General features: G+C 45.7%; 1 protein-coding gene across 2 annotated transcripts in view; it reads left to right on the forward strand.

The window, feature by feature from the left end:
- The window catches only part of CPSF2 (cleavage and polyadenylation specific factor 2), a 246,260-nt gene that overhangs the window by 62,766 nt on the left and 164,899 nt on the right, over nt 1-18,595 (forward strand). For both annotated transcript variants that reach the window (XM_069637927.1, XM_069637926.1), the window contains exons 7-8: nt 10,669-10,856; nt 12,246-12,536. In XM_069637927.1, the coding sequence (XP_069494028.1) occupies nt 10,669-10,856; nt 12,246-12,536 (479 nt within the window). The remainder of the gene's footprint in view (nt 1-10,668; nt 10,857-12,245; nt 12,537-18,595) is intronic.

An 18,595-nucleotide genomic window follows, 5' to 3' on the forward strand; every position in this document is an offset into this window, starting at 1 on the left:
CCTGCTCTAGATTGGTGCATTACACATCCTGTATCAGTAGACATTGAGTGTCTGGAAGTTTTTAATGACAGTCTTGATTGGCGGACAGCCAAAAATAAAATCTTTTGTCGGCTTGATTTGAGGGCTGGTTGGCAAGGGAATGCGCTTATCTAGGGATACACTGCCCATTCCTCCGCTCCGTAGAGTCGTTCCTGATTTGCTGGATGATTGGCAGGAAGGTGGCTGCTACCTCAGAGGATCAGGCTTGCCCATAATTGCTGGACCTCGAAATAGGACTTGTCTCCAGCCTAGAAGAGTTATGGGCTCCCACTGCTCGGCTGCAGCTCTGTCTTGGGTCATCCTGGGTCACCCCCAACAATTGCGATTTTAATGGGACCATTGCATGTTGTTTGGCTGCCCATTCTTGCCCATCAAGCTGCCTGGTCTCCTTTATTGGGTTTCTACATCCTACTGGTGGCTTTTGTCACTGCTCCTGCTGCTGACGGCAGGTTGTCTTCCTGGATACAGTCTGTTCTGCTTTTCATCTGTGTAGATTGTCGCTGGTTCAAGACTGAGTACCGAATTCTGCCTCCACCCTTGGGAAAGGCGCTCTGTACTTACTAGGTTGCCCAACCACTTTCGAGACAAATTCTGGGCGAATGCCAGCCAGAGTACATGTCAACGGGTCCTGATGTTTTCTTGGGAATCTTTTTCAGGGGTCCCTTGAGTCCTGAAGTAGTGGGGTGTTGCATGCCCCCAATAACTGCATATCACTTTAGACTTGCATTGGCACAAATCCTGCTCTGCTTGCTTCCACCTCTTGAAGCTGGGGCTCTTCAAAGGGGTCTTCTGGCACCCTCTACGGTTAATTGCTTCTTTGGCTGCGCCCATGTGGTAGATCGGTTTTAGGCAAGAATTGATGTAGTAACTCTGTGGGAGACTACACCAGCCTTGTCCTCTTGGTATTAGGTAACCGACCTTTTGGTATAGGCCTGTACCTCACAAGTTGGTAGAGTGGCTGAGCAGCCAGGCTTATCTCAAGAGGGGTAAATGTGAGCTGTACCATTGCAATCCACCAATACAAGTATCCAAATGACACTTATACACAAGGTTTTCTAGTAAAAGAATAATTTTGTAACGGTCAGTTTTAAATGAGCATTCTTTGAAAAGGGCAAAATATGTAGCAATCAAAAGCACTTCAAATTAACTTCTCAGAATGAACACAAAGAAATTTGATACTCTTTAGAGAAGTTTTATACACACTTCCCACACCCTCAGGTGACTTCACTATCTAAGACAGTAATGGAATTTATGTCACTTTGACGCCTTGTAAATTCTGAGGTTTTGCAGAAAGTAAAGGTTAAAGGAAGGAAAAAGGTTAAATGGTTTTTCAGAGCATGTAAGCACTTTAAAATCTTCCAATGAAGTCTAGATAAAAACCTTTCCCAGCAATATTAGCAAAAAGCCAATGTATCACCTATGAGGGACAGTAAGAATCAAAGTCAATGCAATAGACTAGTCTGCATGGAGTCAGGACAGCCAAAGTCAATTGGAGCAAAGTCTGTGGAGCGCAGGCACTTTTTGGATAACAAGTCTTCCACAAAGTTAGAGCGTTTGTTGTAGTAAATCACTGTAGGTCCACAAGATGTTATACTTGTGAAGGTTAGAGCTGGGACCAACTCTAGAGAAGCAGCTACTGCAAATCTTAACTGAGAAGAGCAAGTTACAGACTATGAGGTCAGTACCCCAAAGTCAGAACAGTACCTTTTAGTTAGAAGTTGTTCCTGGGCCACAGTTGTGGGGAAAAGAGGGGGGACATTTAGGGACTGCTGCAGCAGCAATTTGATGGTTGCGGCAGCTAAGTGCTTTTTTCAGATCAGCAGCACTTCGCGGTTTCGGCTCTCAGTACTGTGGATCTTAGACACTGGTTGCTTCCTTCACTCCTTGAGTCCAGCACTCTGGTGAGGTGAATCAGGCTTGGGTTGTCCTGCTTCGGGAGGATCCTCGGGGGATCTTCCTGGGGTTTGGTCCGGCTTACAGACGTTGCACTGGACTACAGATTTCTCGACCCCTGGCACTTGGTTCCTGCAGCAGCAAAGAATTACAGCCAGTTGGGCAAGGTCTGCCAGCAAAGTTTGTCTCAGGGTTAGTTGGTTCCAAACACCCAAGGGAAGAAGCCGTCCTTTCCGGAGCATCTCTTGTCGATCTGAAAGAGGAGTTTCAGCGCAGCAGCAGGGCTACCCCGGGCAGTTCAACGGTCCAGGAGGATGCAGCAAGCTTCGTTCACAGTTTCTTCGTCTGGTAGTTCTTCCCAGTGGTCGACTCTGTCTTAAGTCCTAGAAGCCTCGCCTTTTAAGCAGGTTTCTCCCATTCATGCACAGCCTAGCTGTTGCTCAAACAGCAGCGTGGCTGTCCTGCAAGTACAACCAACCAGCCCCTCACCACTGGGTACATTCAGGTTTCCCTGGAGACTAAGGGCAGGGGAGATTTGGGCACCTCCCTCACTTCCTGCCCTGCCTGACACGCTGGAGCCAGAGGCGGCTTTCAGTACTGAAGCCTGCCAAAGGCAAAACGAACAAAGGGCTCAAACCTGGTTTGGCGCGCAGAGTAAAACTCAAAGACCTCACAAACAGGAAATGACGAAAAAAGACGACCGGGGCCATTTTGAAACAATGGTCACCCATGGGTGCTATGCTGCAGCTGAGGATTCAGCCTGCGGTAGAAAAACACAATGGTAGGAAAATTAAACCACTGCCACCAGCCATATAAAGTAGTGAGGGTAACATACATGTTACATGAGGATGTAGGTTAAGGGGCTACAAGGTAACCCCCCAGCACTCCACCTAAAATGGTGTGTGCTGGACCTACAAAGAGAAAAGGTACGTAAAGTCAATTGAACTTGACTAGTCTTGGGAACTCTAGTTCACACAAGAAAAGGTATTTAAACCGTAAGAGAAATCTAAAGGATTTCTCTGTGACACTGCAGTGAGGGTGCTGTGTGTCACAATACAAAAAGTAGATGCCTATGGAGTTTGTCAGACTCCAAAAACAAAGGAAATCCATAATCCAAATCAGATCAAAATACAGCAGAGAGTGAGAAAAAGGGCTCACACTCTCTCCAGGATAAAAATCAAAAGTACTAATGTCCAGCTCAAGAGCTGGGGGGGGTCTCTAAGGTTGAAGTGAATTGGCACAGAACTGAGAACACAATCCTTTAAACATGGTCAAGACAGGAAGCTACACTAACTGAATTGAATTAGACGTTTATGATTTAGTATATCTGTTTTACTCTTTATTTGGAATATTGTATTTTCCTTTCGATTATAACAAATTGGTTCCACTCCCCGCCTCTGACCTGAAATGGGGTATGTTTGGTTTGTTTTACATTTGATTTTACGATTTATTTTGATGTAAATGATTTGTTTTGTTCTAATGTATGTATTGGTTGCTCAAATTTTGGTTTCGATTTTGTTATGCTTAATTCAATGTACATGATAATTTACAGCCTTGAGAATGACCAGGTGGTCGAAACATGTGTCGGCTGTTCATCACATGGAATAAATCCTATACTGTTGTAGAATTTTCTGTTATGAATACATTTATTTGCACTATTATTCAGTTTTGGAAACATCAATAGTCTGAGCGCGAGCCAAAATCCCAGATCTTCAATTCTTTGTCTACAAATTCTAAACCGTAGTGGGTGGTTTGTTGGGAGCAGTGTGTCCGCTGCCGATCAAGAACTTTGATAGGTTCCTTAATCTAGAGTGGTCACTAGCGCACAGCATTTGTATCGAACCCATTCAGTCCACTGTGTACATTAATATATCCCTTTTAACACTTAAAAATACTGAGTGGTGGAAAAGGTTGGGGAAGGAAAAGGGTTAACAAGTTCTCTGAATAGTACTTTGCAATCCCCCAATTCAATATGGTTAACCCTTTCCCAGCAATACAAGTAACTTATGTATGACTTCTGAGGGACAGATAAACACAAAGTCAGAGGGTCAGAAGAGGCTGCAGGGAGCCAGGACAGCCAATGTCAATTGAACAAAGTCTAGGGGAGCTGAGGCACTTATAGATAGCACAAAAGTCTTGCACAATGTTATATAGTTTGTAGAAACTAATCCCTCTAGGGCCACAAGCTGGGAGGCTTGTGAAAAAGCAAAGATGCAAACAGCTCTGCCAAAGGCAGCTCCTGCAAGTCTCCAGTGAGAACACGCGAGCTACACACAAGATGTAAGTAACCCTGGTTAGTCAGTACCTATAGTTCTGAAGAAAAAGTATCCAGCTGACATCTCTTCTGGTTGCAGTCCTGCAGTTCCTGGGCCTCAGTCGTGGGGACAAGAGGGGGAGGACTTATGTAGGACTCCTGCAGCGCAGTTTGAAGGGCGGCGGCAATGAACTCACTCCAGATCAGCAGCACTTTGCGGTTTCAGCTACCGGTCTATAGCACCAAAGCAGTTCTCAGACACTTGATGGGCTTCCCTTGCTACTGGGGTCCAGCACTCTGTTGAGGTGGCTCGGGCTCGGGTCGTCCTGCTTCGAAATGGTCCTCTGGAGCTTCCTGAAAGTCTGGTCCGGCTTAAAGACGATGCACTCGATTCTGGTGTTCCTGACTCCTGGTACTCTGTCCAGCCACAGCAAGGAAGTACAGCCAGCCGAGAAAAGGTTTTCAGGCAAGTTAGTCTTTGGGTCGATTGGTCCCACCAACCCAAGGGGAGAAGTCATCCGTTACGGTTTCTCTAGTCAATACGTAAATTGAAGCTTCAGCACTGCAGCAGGGCTTCACTGGGCAAACCAATGGTCCAGGAGGGTGCAGCACGCTTATCTTCCAGTTTATTGCTTCAGTTCCTTCGTACAGTGGTCGATTCTGCCTTCTGTCTGCGAGACCTCACCTCTTATGCAGGTGTCTCCCATTCATTCACAGCCTAGCTGTCACTCACACAGCAGGGTGGCTGTCCACTAAGGACAGCCAGCTAGCCAATCACCTTTGCGTGCATTCCTGTAACCAAGCACTGGATGTTAGTGCTCCGCCACGCCGACGCCAGAAACACCCAGCAACTGCATTGCTGACCGCGAGGCAGGCTCCTCTCCAAAATGGCCGCCGCGTCTCCTTGATACCACCCTCACCTTGTCCTGATCACTGTTCCCAGCCGCCTTACCCTGATAGGATGCGCCGTGTCCTTAAGGCCCAATCAACCGCCGGATGGCGTAAGCCGGCACACATCTCTAGGCACACGGATCCAAGGCTGATGCCTGTCCTAGCCTGTCGTGCCGCATCGGAGCCGCGAGGCGCGAAACTCTGCCCTTTTTCCCCACTTCTACAACACCTGGCAAAGCAATCCACATCCGACGACTCCAGACATCTGCCTGAATGGCGGCCCGTCCCCTGATCACGCAGCCCACAATGCCGGAAGGAGCTAGCCGGCTGTGGTCCCTTGCACTAAGGTCTCCGCTATAAGGACCTGCGAGCCGCGAGAGAGCGGTCTGATCTCTCTGCAAATCCGGATAGCAAGTACACTACCACCGGAGCCAAGATAAGCGCCTGGCTCTAGATAAACAATGGCGCTCTTAGAACTACTAGTTACCTAGCCGCTAACTCAATCTGCCCTCTGACTATTCTATGTATGAGCTATCTTGTTAGCGTGTCAGTATGGACTTGATTTTAGCTGCTACTCTAAATGTGTTTGCTAGTCACCCCATTTACATGCTATCCTGCTAGTGTGCCAATAATTCGAATCTAGCTGCTACTCTAAATGTGTTTGCTAGTTACCCCATTTACATGCTATCCTGCTAGTGTGCCAATAATTCGAATCTAGCTGCTACTCTAAATGTGTTTGCTAGTCACCCCATTTACATACTATCCTGCTAGTGTGCCAATAATTCGAATCTAGCTGCTACTCTATACGTGTTTGCTAGTCACTCGAATACAATGCATCTCCACACGCTCTATACTGTGACACTAAGACTACTGCTCTATACCATAAATGTCCAGTACCCAACCATGCCACTCAATCTACCTGCACACGAGTCCCCACCTAATTGGCATAAACCTACCAACATGATCACCACACCTTGCACTGTCATCCAAAGGAACCTCAAACTATGTGCAAGGCTCCCAAGGTTCTATGACCCTCGAAACAATCTAGCTCACAGTAAGGCCACTACCAGCCCCCTCAGCTCCTCCCAGCACCCTCTTCAACTAAACAGCAGACTCTATCGCGAGCCTACCCGTGCCCTGAAAAGTACGCACAAATCTTCAACACTTCTGTCTAAACCAGCACAACCTGGGACCAAGGGAGCACTGATAAATGCCTGCTCCATGGTAGCCCACGCAACTGACATTGCCGACCTACTCTACAATGAAGACCTGGACTTCCTAGCTGTTACTGAATCCTGGTTACACCCAACAGCAGGCCCCGCAATTATGCTAGCCATTCCAGATGACTATACCCTACTAAGACTTGATCGTACCACCTCTCGAGGTGGAGGTCTCGCCATTATAGCTAAAACTAAATTCGCCCTGACTATTGAGACACCTCCCGTTGCAGGATCTTGCGAATCCTTAACTGCTAAACTAACCATATCTAACACACAATCCATCTCCATCAACCTCATTTACCGACCACCTGGCCCCTAGGGTCATTTGAGGAAGACCTTACAAATATCCTATCCAATAACCTCAAGAACTCCTCACAAAGCATTTTACTAGGAGACTTTAACCTGGGTTTTAACAACCCCACAGACGCCAATGCCATAACAATTAATACCTTAGAGGAATTGGGTTTCTCCCAGAAGATCACGGAGCCTACTCATACCAAAGGTAGAACTCTGGACTGGCTAGCTGTGCACAATTGCCCAGTCCTAATCTCCTCTATACTTCCACAGCTTTGGACAGATCACTACTTGATCTCGTTTACACTAGAGGCGACACCAGCGCAAATTGATATTATAGCCCCAGCTGTCCAGACGAGAAACAAAAAGAACATTATCCCTGAAAATCTGATCCCTCTGATCGCTCCGACCCTGAACGCCATCCCGGACCATACGGATCCCGCTATGATGGTAGACATTTACAACAAAGTCATGCTCTCATCTCTTGATGTCATAGCCCCACTGCAACTCAAAAAGAGTAAACCTAGGATACACATCAACTCTTTGTTTTCCCCCCATCTCAAAGCCCTCAGACAGGAAAAGCGACGTTGCGAAAAAATCTGGAGATCACATCCCTCGGAAAAAAACAAGACTAACCTAAGTAGACTAGCCTCCCAATACAAAAAAGACATTATCTTGGCCAAACATACATCCTATTGCACCCGTATCCTGCAAGCCAAATCTAACACCAGAGAACTCTTTACTATACTAAAAGAGGTTGAATCTCCCGTCCAAGCGCCTGACTCGTGCCTCAAGGACAAAAACTGGTGCACGGGTATACAAAATGCCTTGGCCAACAAAATCTCCTCCCTTAAGGCAAAGATAAACACCAAAAAAGATTCCCTTCTCTCTTCTACCAACCCCAGTAGTCTCACCCCCAAAATGACTCACCCTACGCATACGCACACCCAGGATCATAATCCCCAATTCAACTTCCACAGAGTTTCTACCAAAGAGGTAGAAAAGGTCATTCTCTCTCAAACCATCGAACTGCCATGGGTACATATGTCCTGCACGATTGATTAAGGATGCAGCTCGTGATCTAGCCTCATTTATTACCAAACTAATAAATGCATCATTCACATCAGGCACCGTACCCAACAATCTGAAACAATCATGAGTCCTCCCCTTGCTCAAAAAACCGAACCTTGACCCTTCCACTCCTACTAATTACCGCCCCATCACCAGAGTACCGTTACGTCTTAAAATCATAGACAAAGTAGCATACCAACAAATCCAACACCACCTCGAGCACTTCCAGCTCTTAGGAGTCAGACAATCGGGCTTCAGGCCTCAACATGGCACCGAAACTGCACTCGTAGACCTTAAGGCACAGATAGATGAACTGAGAGATCAGGGCAGGACCGCACTCCTGCTACTTCTTGATCTATCAGCTGCCTTCGACCTGGCCGACCACGAGATCTTATGTGATCACCTTCAAAAAGCAGCCCATTTCTCTCAAGAGGATCCAATCCTTTCTAAACAACTGCACAATGAGTCTTCTCACCTCTAGCAGCAGCCGACCCTATGCCCATCACCTGTGGCGTGCCCCAGGGTTCATGCGTTTCCCCGACACTGTACAACATATTCACGAAGCCCCTTTTTGATGATCTAGATTGCCTGGGTGTCACATACACCAATTATGCCGATGATACCCAGATCCTCCTCCTGCTGACGGGTGATTATGATAAGGATTTGGCCTTCGTCAATGGAGTGTACCTCATCATTCAGGCATGGATGGCCTCACGCGGTCTATGCCTGAATGATGACAAAACACAACTCCCCATTCTGGGATCGCCACATAACCTTAGCAAATTGGACCAAAATTACTCCTCCTTTGCAATTGACAATAACAAGACAACGGTAGCCAAGGAGGTCAAAACCCTCAGCTTCTACCTAGATTCTACTCTCACCCTCAAAAAACAAGTTAATGCCATGGCTTCCGCCACAGCGTATACTTGCAAACTCATCAGAGCAGCCAAACCTTTTCTCTCCCCGTCCAACTGCATCACACTAGCCAGGGCGTTGATCCTGTCCAAGCTGGACTATTGCAACACACTTTATGTAGGCTGCAACAAATATATCACCAACAAAATACAGATCCTTCAAAATAATGCCCTAAGAGCGGCCCTCAGCATCCCGAAGAAAGCCCATATTTCTGACTCTAGAAGATCTGTCAGTTGGCTATCCACTAAAGACAAAATATTCCTCAAATCAGTGTCCCTGACTCATAAATGTCTCCACCAAGCAGCCCCTCAATACCTTATCACCAGATTCACCAGACCTACTTCCTCTCGTCCTTCCAGGATGGCCAACTCTAATCTCCTTCTGGTGCCTAGGTTTAAACGTACTATGTCAGGAGGAAATAGCTTTCCGGTAAAAGCAGCACAATTATGGAACTCCCTCCCACCTGTAGGGAGGACCTTCCCTACTGCCAATTTAGATCCAAAACCATCCATTGGCTCAAGACTCACAACATATAAACGACCACCTGCTCTTTTGCTGCCCTGATGCTCCAGGCTACTATGTTTGTAAATATGTACATTTAGGTTGTCACCTGCTTTGACAGAGACATCGGTCATGTGACAACCTGCTCCTTGTATATAATATTGCCTATATTGTTTTCTTTGTAAGTTATGCCTTCTCGGCATGCATTGTTTCCATTTTTACGCGTCCAGCACTGTAACCACAGCCGGACCGCGTACCTTGTATGTAACCAAGCTTTGCAAACCTCTTGTTGCCTCTGCGCCTTGCTACCTCCCGGTTAGGTGCTCAATATAAATAAATAAAATACAAATACAAGGAGACGAAGCACAGGGAGTTTCAGGAACTTCCCTCACTTCCTGCTTTGCCAGACAGGCTGGAACCAGAGGAGGGTTTCAGCACTGAAGCCCGCCAAAGACCAAACCACTAAAGGAACCGAACCTGGCTGGGCGCACAGAGTAGAACCCAAGAATACCTCACAAGCACAAAATGGTGAAAAAAGACCAGGCCATTTTGAAAAAATGGGCACCCATGAGTGCATTACTGCAGCTCCAAATACAGCCTGTGGTAAAAACGCACAATGGTAGGAAAATTAAACTACTGCCACCAGCCAATAATTGTAGTTAGAGTAACATAAAAAATGTTACATGAGAAAGTAGGGAAAGGGGATACTAAGTAACCCCCAAGTACTTCCACATACGATGGGGTGTACTGGACCTACATAGGAAAAACAGGTAAGTAAAGTCAATTTCACTTTACTACTCTTGGGAACAGTAGTTTACCCAAGAGAAGGTATTTAAACCTTATGAGAAATCCAAAGGACTTCTCTTTGACACTGCACTGTGGGTGCTGTGTGTGTCACCATACAAAAGGTGATGCATATGGAGTTTATCAGACTCCAAAAACGAAAAAGAGTTCAAATCGGATAAAAAAAAATACACGGAGTGAGAAAAAGGTCTCACTTACTCCAGGATAAAAATAAAAAGTCCTAAAGTCCAGCAAAAGAGCTGGGGTCTCTACGAGGGAGGGAATTGGCACAGAAATGAGAATTCTCCCTAATAGAACAGCAAGATCCTACACCACTGCGAAGTCCCCAATTTTAGAAAAAGTTGCCATTCAAGGACTTTCAGAATTTCAAATTCAAACTTTCGTGCAAATTGATGATTAGTATGCCCACTAAGAAAATGAATTGGAATGAAGTAAGTGCAAAGCTTCAGTACGGTAGAGTGTGTGCTGAGTTTTTATCACTGCCGCACAATATTATATGAAGATATTTTATCTGAATGCCATAAACAGTGTCATTTTCTCTTGTATAAAATGTAAAGACATCCTTGATCTATGAAATGTGTTTACTATTGTAAGATTGTGTTTTTTTTCTTTTTTTGACTGTTGGGCATTGTATATCAAACCATTAAATAGGCAAAAAAGACTACAATTAAATGTACACGATATTACAGAGCCTCATTTCTTTTCCTGAAACACTAGGTTTTGCTCCCATGAATTTCCTTGAAGTGTTCTGATGCGGATTGTAAGACTGTATTTTCTCTTACACAGCCAATGTACTGGAGACCCTACGAGCCGATGGCAATGTGCTGATAGCCGTGGACACTGCAGGAAGAGTACTTGAACTGGCACAGCTACTCGACCAAATCTGGAGAACCAAGGACGCTGGACTTGGGGTCTACTCCTTGGCGCTGCTCAACAATGTCAGCTACAATGTTGTGGAGTTCTCAAAGTCCCAGGTTTGTCTATGAATCTGCATATAAAACCAAGAATGCACGCTCTTTTTGACTTTGACCTCTGGATCAGATAAGATGATGCTTTAGGCGGTGACATTTTGAAAATAATAATTTTTCTCCAAAGCCAGCACCTGACTGGGCTAAGGGGCATTTTTCTATTGGAGTGAGTGAATTCAGATTACGATGTATACCCCCTGAAGTGCCAGGGACGAGTATGCTCGTCCTTTTTGCATAGACTTGCAAAATAGCCTGGCACTTGAGAGGTTTTCTCATTTTTAGCCTGCTATACTGTTTGCTATAACTGAAGGAAGGCTATACGGAGAGCACATTTTGGGGCATTGTCTGGCCTTGCTCAGTTATGTCAGTTACAAGACTTGAATTGAGGAGACCCAATTTGTGAAATGTACGCATTGGTATACCTTTAATGTTTGAAAAGTCAACCTTACCATTGGTTTCACCTTTTACTCTGAGCTCATCAAGTCATTGATTTTTGACCCATACGGTGGTACTTTGGCACGCCAACATGTGGTACAAGCACTTGTCCAGTGGTCGCTGTATGTTGTTTGGATTCCTCCTCCGAGATTCCATGGGTCCGTTAGTGTTGCCACACCCCACCCCCTGGCCCACACAGCACAGTTTCCATTGTCTGGACCTGGCTTTTGCTCCCTCTGCAATCCAGTTCTCCCAAGCGCCTCTAACCTTGAACCGAAACTCTTCTTGGGGTATCCTCTGGATTGCCTTTTTTTTTGTTGTTTTAATGAAATCTATTTGGTCAAACTGTTCTGCTACTTGATTCATTGAGTTTTTTGGTGTAACGCTGCGTTTCCCCATTGAGATCGATCTCGTCACACTCCATCAGACTAAGACTGCAAAAAAATCCCCTAGCGCTTCCCCACCTCCTCAACACCTAGGCCACCCCGTCGACCCCCACCTGACTTGCTAGACACCTTGCGCCCCTCTCCTCCCTGCCGCCATGCACAGCTGTACCCCATCTCTGTATCCTACCCCCCCTTGTATATCTGTTTTGTTGTTCCCTCTGAAAAGTGCTCCGTTATGCATCTGTGCTCGGTTGCTTCTCGGAGCAGGTTCTGCAATCAATACATAACATAATAATGTAACTTCATCTTGCTTTGCGTTTTCAAAAACTGTTTATTTAGACATCCTAGTGTAGTCTTAGTACCAAAACCGACGACTGGGTGGTGAGGTAATAAGTGCAGGTTCTCTTGTGCAGCGCGTTTCTCGTGAGCGATCAACCCTAACTTGGTTATAATTGCTATCAGAGAAGCGATTTTGCACAAACCAGCGAAGGAGGTAAAACCAGAGCCTTGCCATGGGAAAAGTGTGTTGATTGGCATTTCACAATCTCCTCATCGTTTGTATTTTTCATTGTAGGTGGAGTGGATGAGCGACAAATTGATGCGCTGTTTTGAAGACAAGAGGAACAACCCCTTTCAGTTTCGGCACCTCTCTCTATGCCATGGCTTTGCTGACCTGGCTCGGGTGCCCAGCCCGAAGGTGGTACTTGCCAGCCAGCCTGACTTGGACTGTGGGTTTTCACGAGAACTGTTTATTCAGTGGTGCCAGGACCCAAAAAACTCAATCATCTTAACTTACAGGACCACGCCTGGCACGCTCTCTAGGTTCCTGATTGACAACCCCTTACAAAAAGTTGTGGACATGGAGGTATGCAATGTCTGATTAAATTGCTCTTTTTGCCTTTTGTACAAAAGCGTATGAACAGATATTTTGAAGCTGAATATTTATAATTGCCTGAACTCTGGTACTGAATTGGGAGAATAGTCTTTTAATGCACCATCCTACGGATAACGAATTGGATGCAGAGAAAATATGTTGGGCTGTCAAGTCCCCTTTTTACATTGCTGATCTTTACTTGGCACCAGTGTCATCAGAGTGTTTGGTAATGATCAACCTTTTGGAGATACTCTGGTAAGAGTGAACATTCATGCCGACTCAGCCACTTCACGCGCAACTCTGAAATCCAAAATGTCCCCATGCACTTGGCAAAATGTGCTTCTAAGTGGCAAAGCTACATTTTTCACTTTCTTTTCTGAGAAATGTAGTCTCGTTGAATATATATTTTTTTCTTTCTTTCTCAACATGTTTTCGTGGATATTCCACAAATTCCTGTGGATGGTTTGATTTGCTCATTTACCATGTTTTACATGTCTGTGGAGGATGTCCCTTCTTTTCACCCTCCTAGACGTGTCTAGTACTAGTTGATCACATTTCATATTTTACAAATTGATAGTGCGAACATGCGAGATGCTCAGTCATATGGAGTGGGCCTTGTGATGGCAAAGGTACTGGCTTGTACCTCTGTTGAGAGAGCCTCAACACATTTTGTTTCCTTTCTGATTTAGTGGTTCTTGTTCTCGGCACAGTGCAAATCTTCAGCCTAATCCAAGAGACCACTCTGTGATGTGCCCCTGAGCAACCTTTGGCTTCCCAGGTTATGGCTTCCCTGTCCTTTGTGTGAGGCGCCTCACACAGGTAGCTGTGTGTTTACTGTGCTGGTGGAAGGGACCGTGTCCTCTACGAAGTGCGTGTTTAATGCCAGGCCTGACTGCACACTGTTCCTGATCTGTCCTCCTTTCTTGTGCGCACTGCCAGTGCTCCCCTGATATCTCCTATTCTCCTTGCTTGTGCACTGCCAGTGCCACTCTGCTCTCTCCTGTTCTCCCTGCTTGTGCACGACCAGTGCTCCTGTCTCTGGCATGCCATACTCTCGAACTGTTGAGGTGACAGTCCAAAGGCGCCCTTCCAACTCCACAGCTAATTCTGCCTCGCTCGTCTGCACCTCATCACATTCACACGCAGACTTTCCCTGCAACAGACTCGATTTTCCTCTAAATGGGTGTACAAGGACAACGTGGCTTATGCTTTTGACACCACACCTTTCTTGTGCTCGTTATATCCCACCCCTCATCTTTGCGCCTTCTGACACCTGCCACAAGATACCCGATCCAGGTTGCAGAGAATATCTCAATTTTTGAGTAATGGAATGCCGCCTGCAGAATCCGTAGGAGGTTGACGAGGTAGCTTCTGTCTTAAAAGTCCAGCTTGTGTTTGATAGTCACACCCTACCCCTTAGGTGCCAAAGGAAATAATTTATGGGTATGGACTCTGCCTGCTTCGAAGACTAGGCCAGGAAAAGCCAAGACCAGATCTGGCTGAATCCTTAAATGGTGGTGTCTCCGATTCCAAAGAGGAATCGGAGTAGAGCGTTTCCTTGGTAAAGTTTGAATGTGGCAATTATCGATTCTTTGGTGGGCCATAATGTCTGACTGGATACGTTTTACTAGTTTGAAGTTTGTTTTGCCCTGTGTTCCCCTGTTAGGACAGTTTTTATGAAGGGACTTAGTAAAGCCATTCAACTGAGACAGTACAAGACTCCACTCTTAGTATAAGCTGTACCACCTGAGTATATGGTAACATAGATGGAGCAGCCAGGCTTATCTTAGGAAGGAGGGCTGTATGATACTACATAGAACCTGTATTTTACACCTCAGATTCAACAGAAACACTTAAAACCAGAAGAAGTATAATAAATAAAGGGTTTATTTTAAATGTAAGGTGGCCAAGTGAAGTTGTGCAGTAAGTACTGGGCATAGCCATGAACACGTTTACAAAGTCACACCACTATGCTTGAAGGTACACCAACCTTATTTAGAATACCTAACAGTAATTCTAGGGAAGTCAAACCAATAGTTACTTTTAGATTACTTTCAGTAATATAAGGGTGTTGGGGAGAATTCTCATAAATGTGCTAATTCCCTCTACCTTAGAGCCCTCCAGCTCTTTTGCTAAACTTTGGGGCTTTGAACTTTTTAATTCTGTTTATTTTCTGTTTATTTCATTTGGTTATGGAGTTTTAAACATCTCCATAGGCATCATCTTTTCATGTGTTACACAGCACCCTCAGTGCAATGAAACAGGGACGCCCTTTAGACTGTCCCAAGGTTTAAATGCCTTCTCTGGGATAAACTACTGTTTCCCAGAGAATGTAAGGTTAAATTGACTTTACTGTCTTTTTTTTAACACTTTATTTATTGTTGCACACAGGTTCATAGCACATACAGTATATATAATTTACACAGCTTATACAATGTTTTCAGGTGACAAAACATATCATTACATGTCTTCGTCTACAGCCTTATCAGCCAGATATTATTTGTATCTGTCCCATATATTTCTAGGTCTAGTAGTTGCTTGCAATGAGTCTATATATAATTCTTCAATGTCATTCGTTCATACCATGTCTCTGTCCCAATCCCCCTTTGTGGGGTGGTGGGGAGGTTTACGCTTCCATTTCAGCAGTACCGCCCTTTTGGCCAGTCGTAGGCTTACATTCAATAATATTCGCCATGTTGGGTTCATCTTCCCTGTGGCCCCCAGTAGACACAGCATCGGGGACCATTCGATAGGGTGCTCGGCCAGGTCTTCTAGTTTGTTGTAAATTTGGACCCAGTAGTCTTTCAATTTTATACACGACCAGAACATATGAAGGGTGTCGGCCTCCTCACAACCACATCTGGGGCATACACTTTCAGCTGTGGGGTATATACGTTTCAATTTGGCTGGAGTATAATGTGTCCTGTGAACTATTTTGTAATGAATCAATTTATATCTTGCATTACACGATATATGTTTAGTTAGGGAACAAATCTGTGTCCACTGGTTGTCATTTATTGGGTGACCCAAATCCTGCTCCCATTTGACCTTGGCGCTGTGTACCACTGGTGGGCGAGTCTAAGTAATAGTCCTAAGTTTACTAGTCATTTTAAAATTCCTAGACCCAGCACACACTATCTTCCTATAGAGTGCTGGAGGGGTTAGCTAGTATCCCCTGTGTCTAGAAACCCATGTAGCAGTCAAATGCTACCCTTTCCCATTGAAATGGCTGGTGGCAGTGGTTTTACAACAAACTACCATGAGTTTTCCCGACCGTAAACACCGGTAGCTAAAAATCACGGGAGCAATGTTTTTCAAGATGGCGCATTAAGCCCCTTTGTTTAAACGAGCCCCAGTCTACTTTTTTCGCCGTTTCTTTTTGGAAAGGTCCTTCTAGAGCAGGCTTGTCCAACCGTTTTGAATGTGGGGCCAAAGCATGAACTTTTTGTCACCCAGTGGTCCAGCGAGCCAAAAGTCAACAGCCTCACCCAAAACAGTATATTAAAAAGCGATATTGTGTGACTTTTGACACAATAATATGATATGATAGGTTATTTATAACGCACTTAATACCCAGAGGTTTCTAAGCGCGGACCGGGGGAATCGAACCTGTGGTGCTCCGTGTTGTCTTGCTTCCAAGGCGAGCACATTGACCCTTGTGACAATCACAGGCAGCGATAGCTATGCAGTCCCAAAGATAGCTTTTGGGGTCATGGGCAGTGATGTAAGGTTAGTTGCTTGTGATTTCTGTCAAAACACGTATGTGTTAATATTTTTCAGAAATGGTGGGGGCGACCAAGCATAGCGAGGGAGCTATAAGGATCTAGGGAGGGTTTGCCCCCCCCCCCCAAGAATTTCTTTTCTAAGATGGGGTTGAAACGCAGCATTTTACAGCAGAAAGTGACCAAAAAGCCATAAGTTTACAATCACTTCTAAGGGGGCACATGATAGCCATGCTGTCCCAAAGATAGCTTTTGATGTCAGGGGCAGTGATCAAGGGTCAGTTGCTTGTGATTTCTTTCAGTGTGTGTGTGTGTGTTAATATTTTTCAGAAATAGTGGGGGTGACCAAGCATAACGAGGGAGCTATAAGGATCTAGGGAGGGTTTGGGGGGTAGCCCCCAGAGTTGTTTCTAATATGGGGTTGAAATGGTGCATTCAGCACGTGGGCATGCATTGGCATCCTCATCCTGCTTGATCTCTCTTCTGCCTTTGACACTGTCAACCATGCCATCCTGCTCACCGTCTCCGTGATAACCTGGGTATCACTGGTCAAGCGCTGGCATGGCTGATGTCTTTCCTCTCTGACCGACCCTCCCAGGTCCAACTTGGGTCCTTCCTCTCCTCTATCTTTTTCTCTACCTGTGGCTCTACCTGTGGGGTCCCCCAGGGGTCTAACCTCTCTCCCTGGCTGTTCAACCAATACCTGGCACTCCTTGCCCACTGTATCGCAGCTCTCTGCCCCAACTTTCAGTGCTATGCGGTTGACACCCGGCTCATTTTCAGGCTACCCTCAGCCTCCATCTCTCCTTCCCTCATCTCGGTCTGTCCGTCTGTTATCTAGGAGTGGTGTGCCGCCAATGACCTCTGCCTTAATGCCAGTAAGACTGAGATTCTCCTCATTGGCACACCCGTTCCCTCCTTTCCTGTAGCTCTCTGGGCGGCCTCTCTTGGTCCTCTTCCTGCTCCCACCTGCAAGGCTAAAAACCTCGGGGTCATCGACTCCACACTCTCCTTCTCTCCCTACATCTCCGACGTCTCTAAGAAGTCACACTACCAGCCTATTCCAAACGGGTGCGGGGGAGGAATGCTAGAGTTGTTCTTGCATTTCAAGTACATCCATTTGTGAAGCTGAAATGCACGTTCAAATTTGAAAAAATGCCCCTTTCCACACTCTGATTTAAAAAAATGTGCACAGGGGGCAGAACAGGTCCCAGAATGTTTGCATATGCAAAGCACACCTTTATGTACATAGAACTCATGTTTAACAGGGCCCGAGTGAAAACAAAGACTTGCAGGATGGGCCTTTCTTCCTCAAAACAATGTGGCCTTCGCTTATCGTTCCTAGTGTTTTGTGGTTGAGCCGAGCATGGGAGAACGCAATTCTTTTATTCCACGACAGCAGATCCTTTTAGCCTGTTTTATGTGTCGCAAGGTGGATTACATTGATGGCACAAGGGCTATTTTTGCACCATTATCCCCAGACCCTACTCCCCACCTACTCCCAGTGCATGCTGGAAACCTCAACTTTCAGAATGAGGATCTCCCGACGGATGGGCCGGAGTCCAAAAAAAGGCCACGGTGGGAAGGAGGGTGGGGGGGCAAGGGGCACGCAGGAGTTATTTTTTCCCCAGCACCCTCACCCCAAACTCCCCATAAATAGAGATATAAACATTTCTATCTCTGGAGATTCATTAGTAGCAGGCGATTGAATATTACATTAGCAATTGGAAAATACCCCAAGAAAGGATGAGCGTTTCCTGCAATGCTGTAAGCAAAGTATAAATGGGGCACACCTTCTCAAACCTACAAAGCTATTCTTGAATGTTTCCTGCAGAGTGCAAGCCTAGCACGGATATTCGCAAGGCCCTGAACCAGATGATCCAGTGGGTAAGTCTCTCCAGTTTGAGAAACTGTTTTCTGAATGCCGGCAGCAACAAAAGCAGATCGAAATCATAAAACATGCAAATGGATTTCAGGATCCGAGATCCGTAGAGATCTTTTTTGCCAGATCTGTCCCAATGACGAGCGCTGCATGGCACCACAATTATACACAGCGCCCCACATTTGGAAACAATGTATGCTACCCGTGGCTGCATTTTGGGGGATGTGTGTGGGAAATTAAGCCTTTTAAATAGCATTTAATACATCAATCCATACGTGTCCACTGAACCAAATGAGACTGGCCTTTTGAGCCTCCCTTTTCAGGCATTTTGCTATAGGCCAGTCCGATCCAGCTGCCCTCTCACACCTTGCTTCGTCGCGTTCGCTGCAGTCGGTCCAGACTTTTCGATCACAATCCCACACAACCATTAAGGCCATTGTTTCCGA

Source organism: Ambystoma mexicanum, chromosome 14 (assembly GCF_040938575.1).
Source record: "Ambystoma mexicanum isolate Mex_15411 chromosome 14, UKY_AmexF1_1, whole genome shotgun sequence".
Classification (NCBI taxonomy): Eukaryota; Metazoa; Chordata; class Amphibia; order Caudata; family Ambystomatidae; genus Ambystoma; species Ambystoma mexicanum.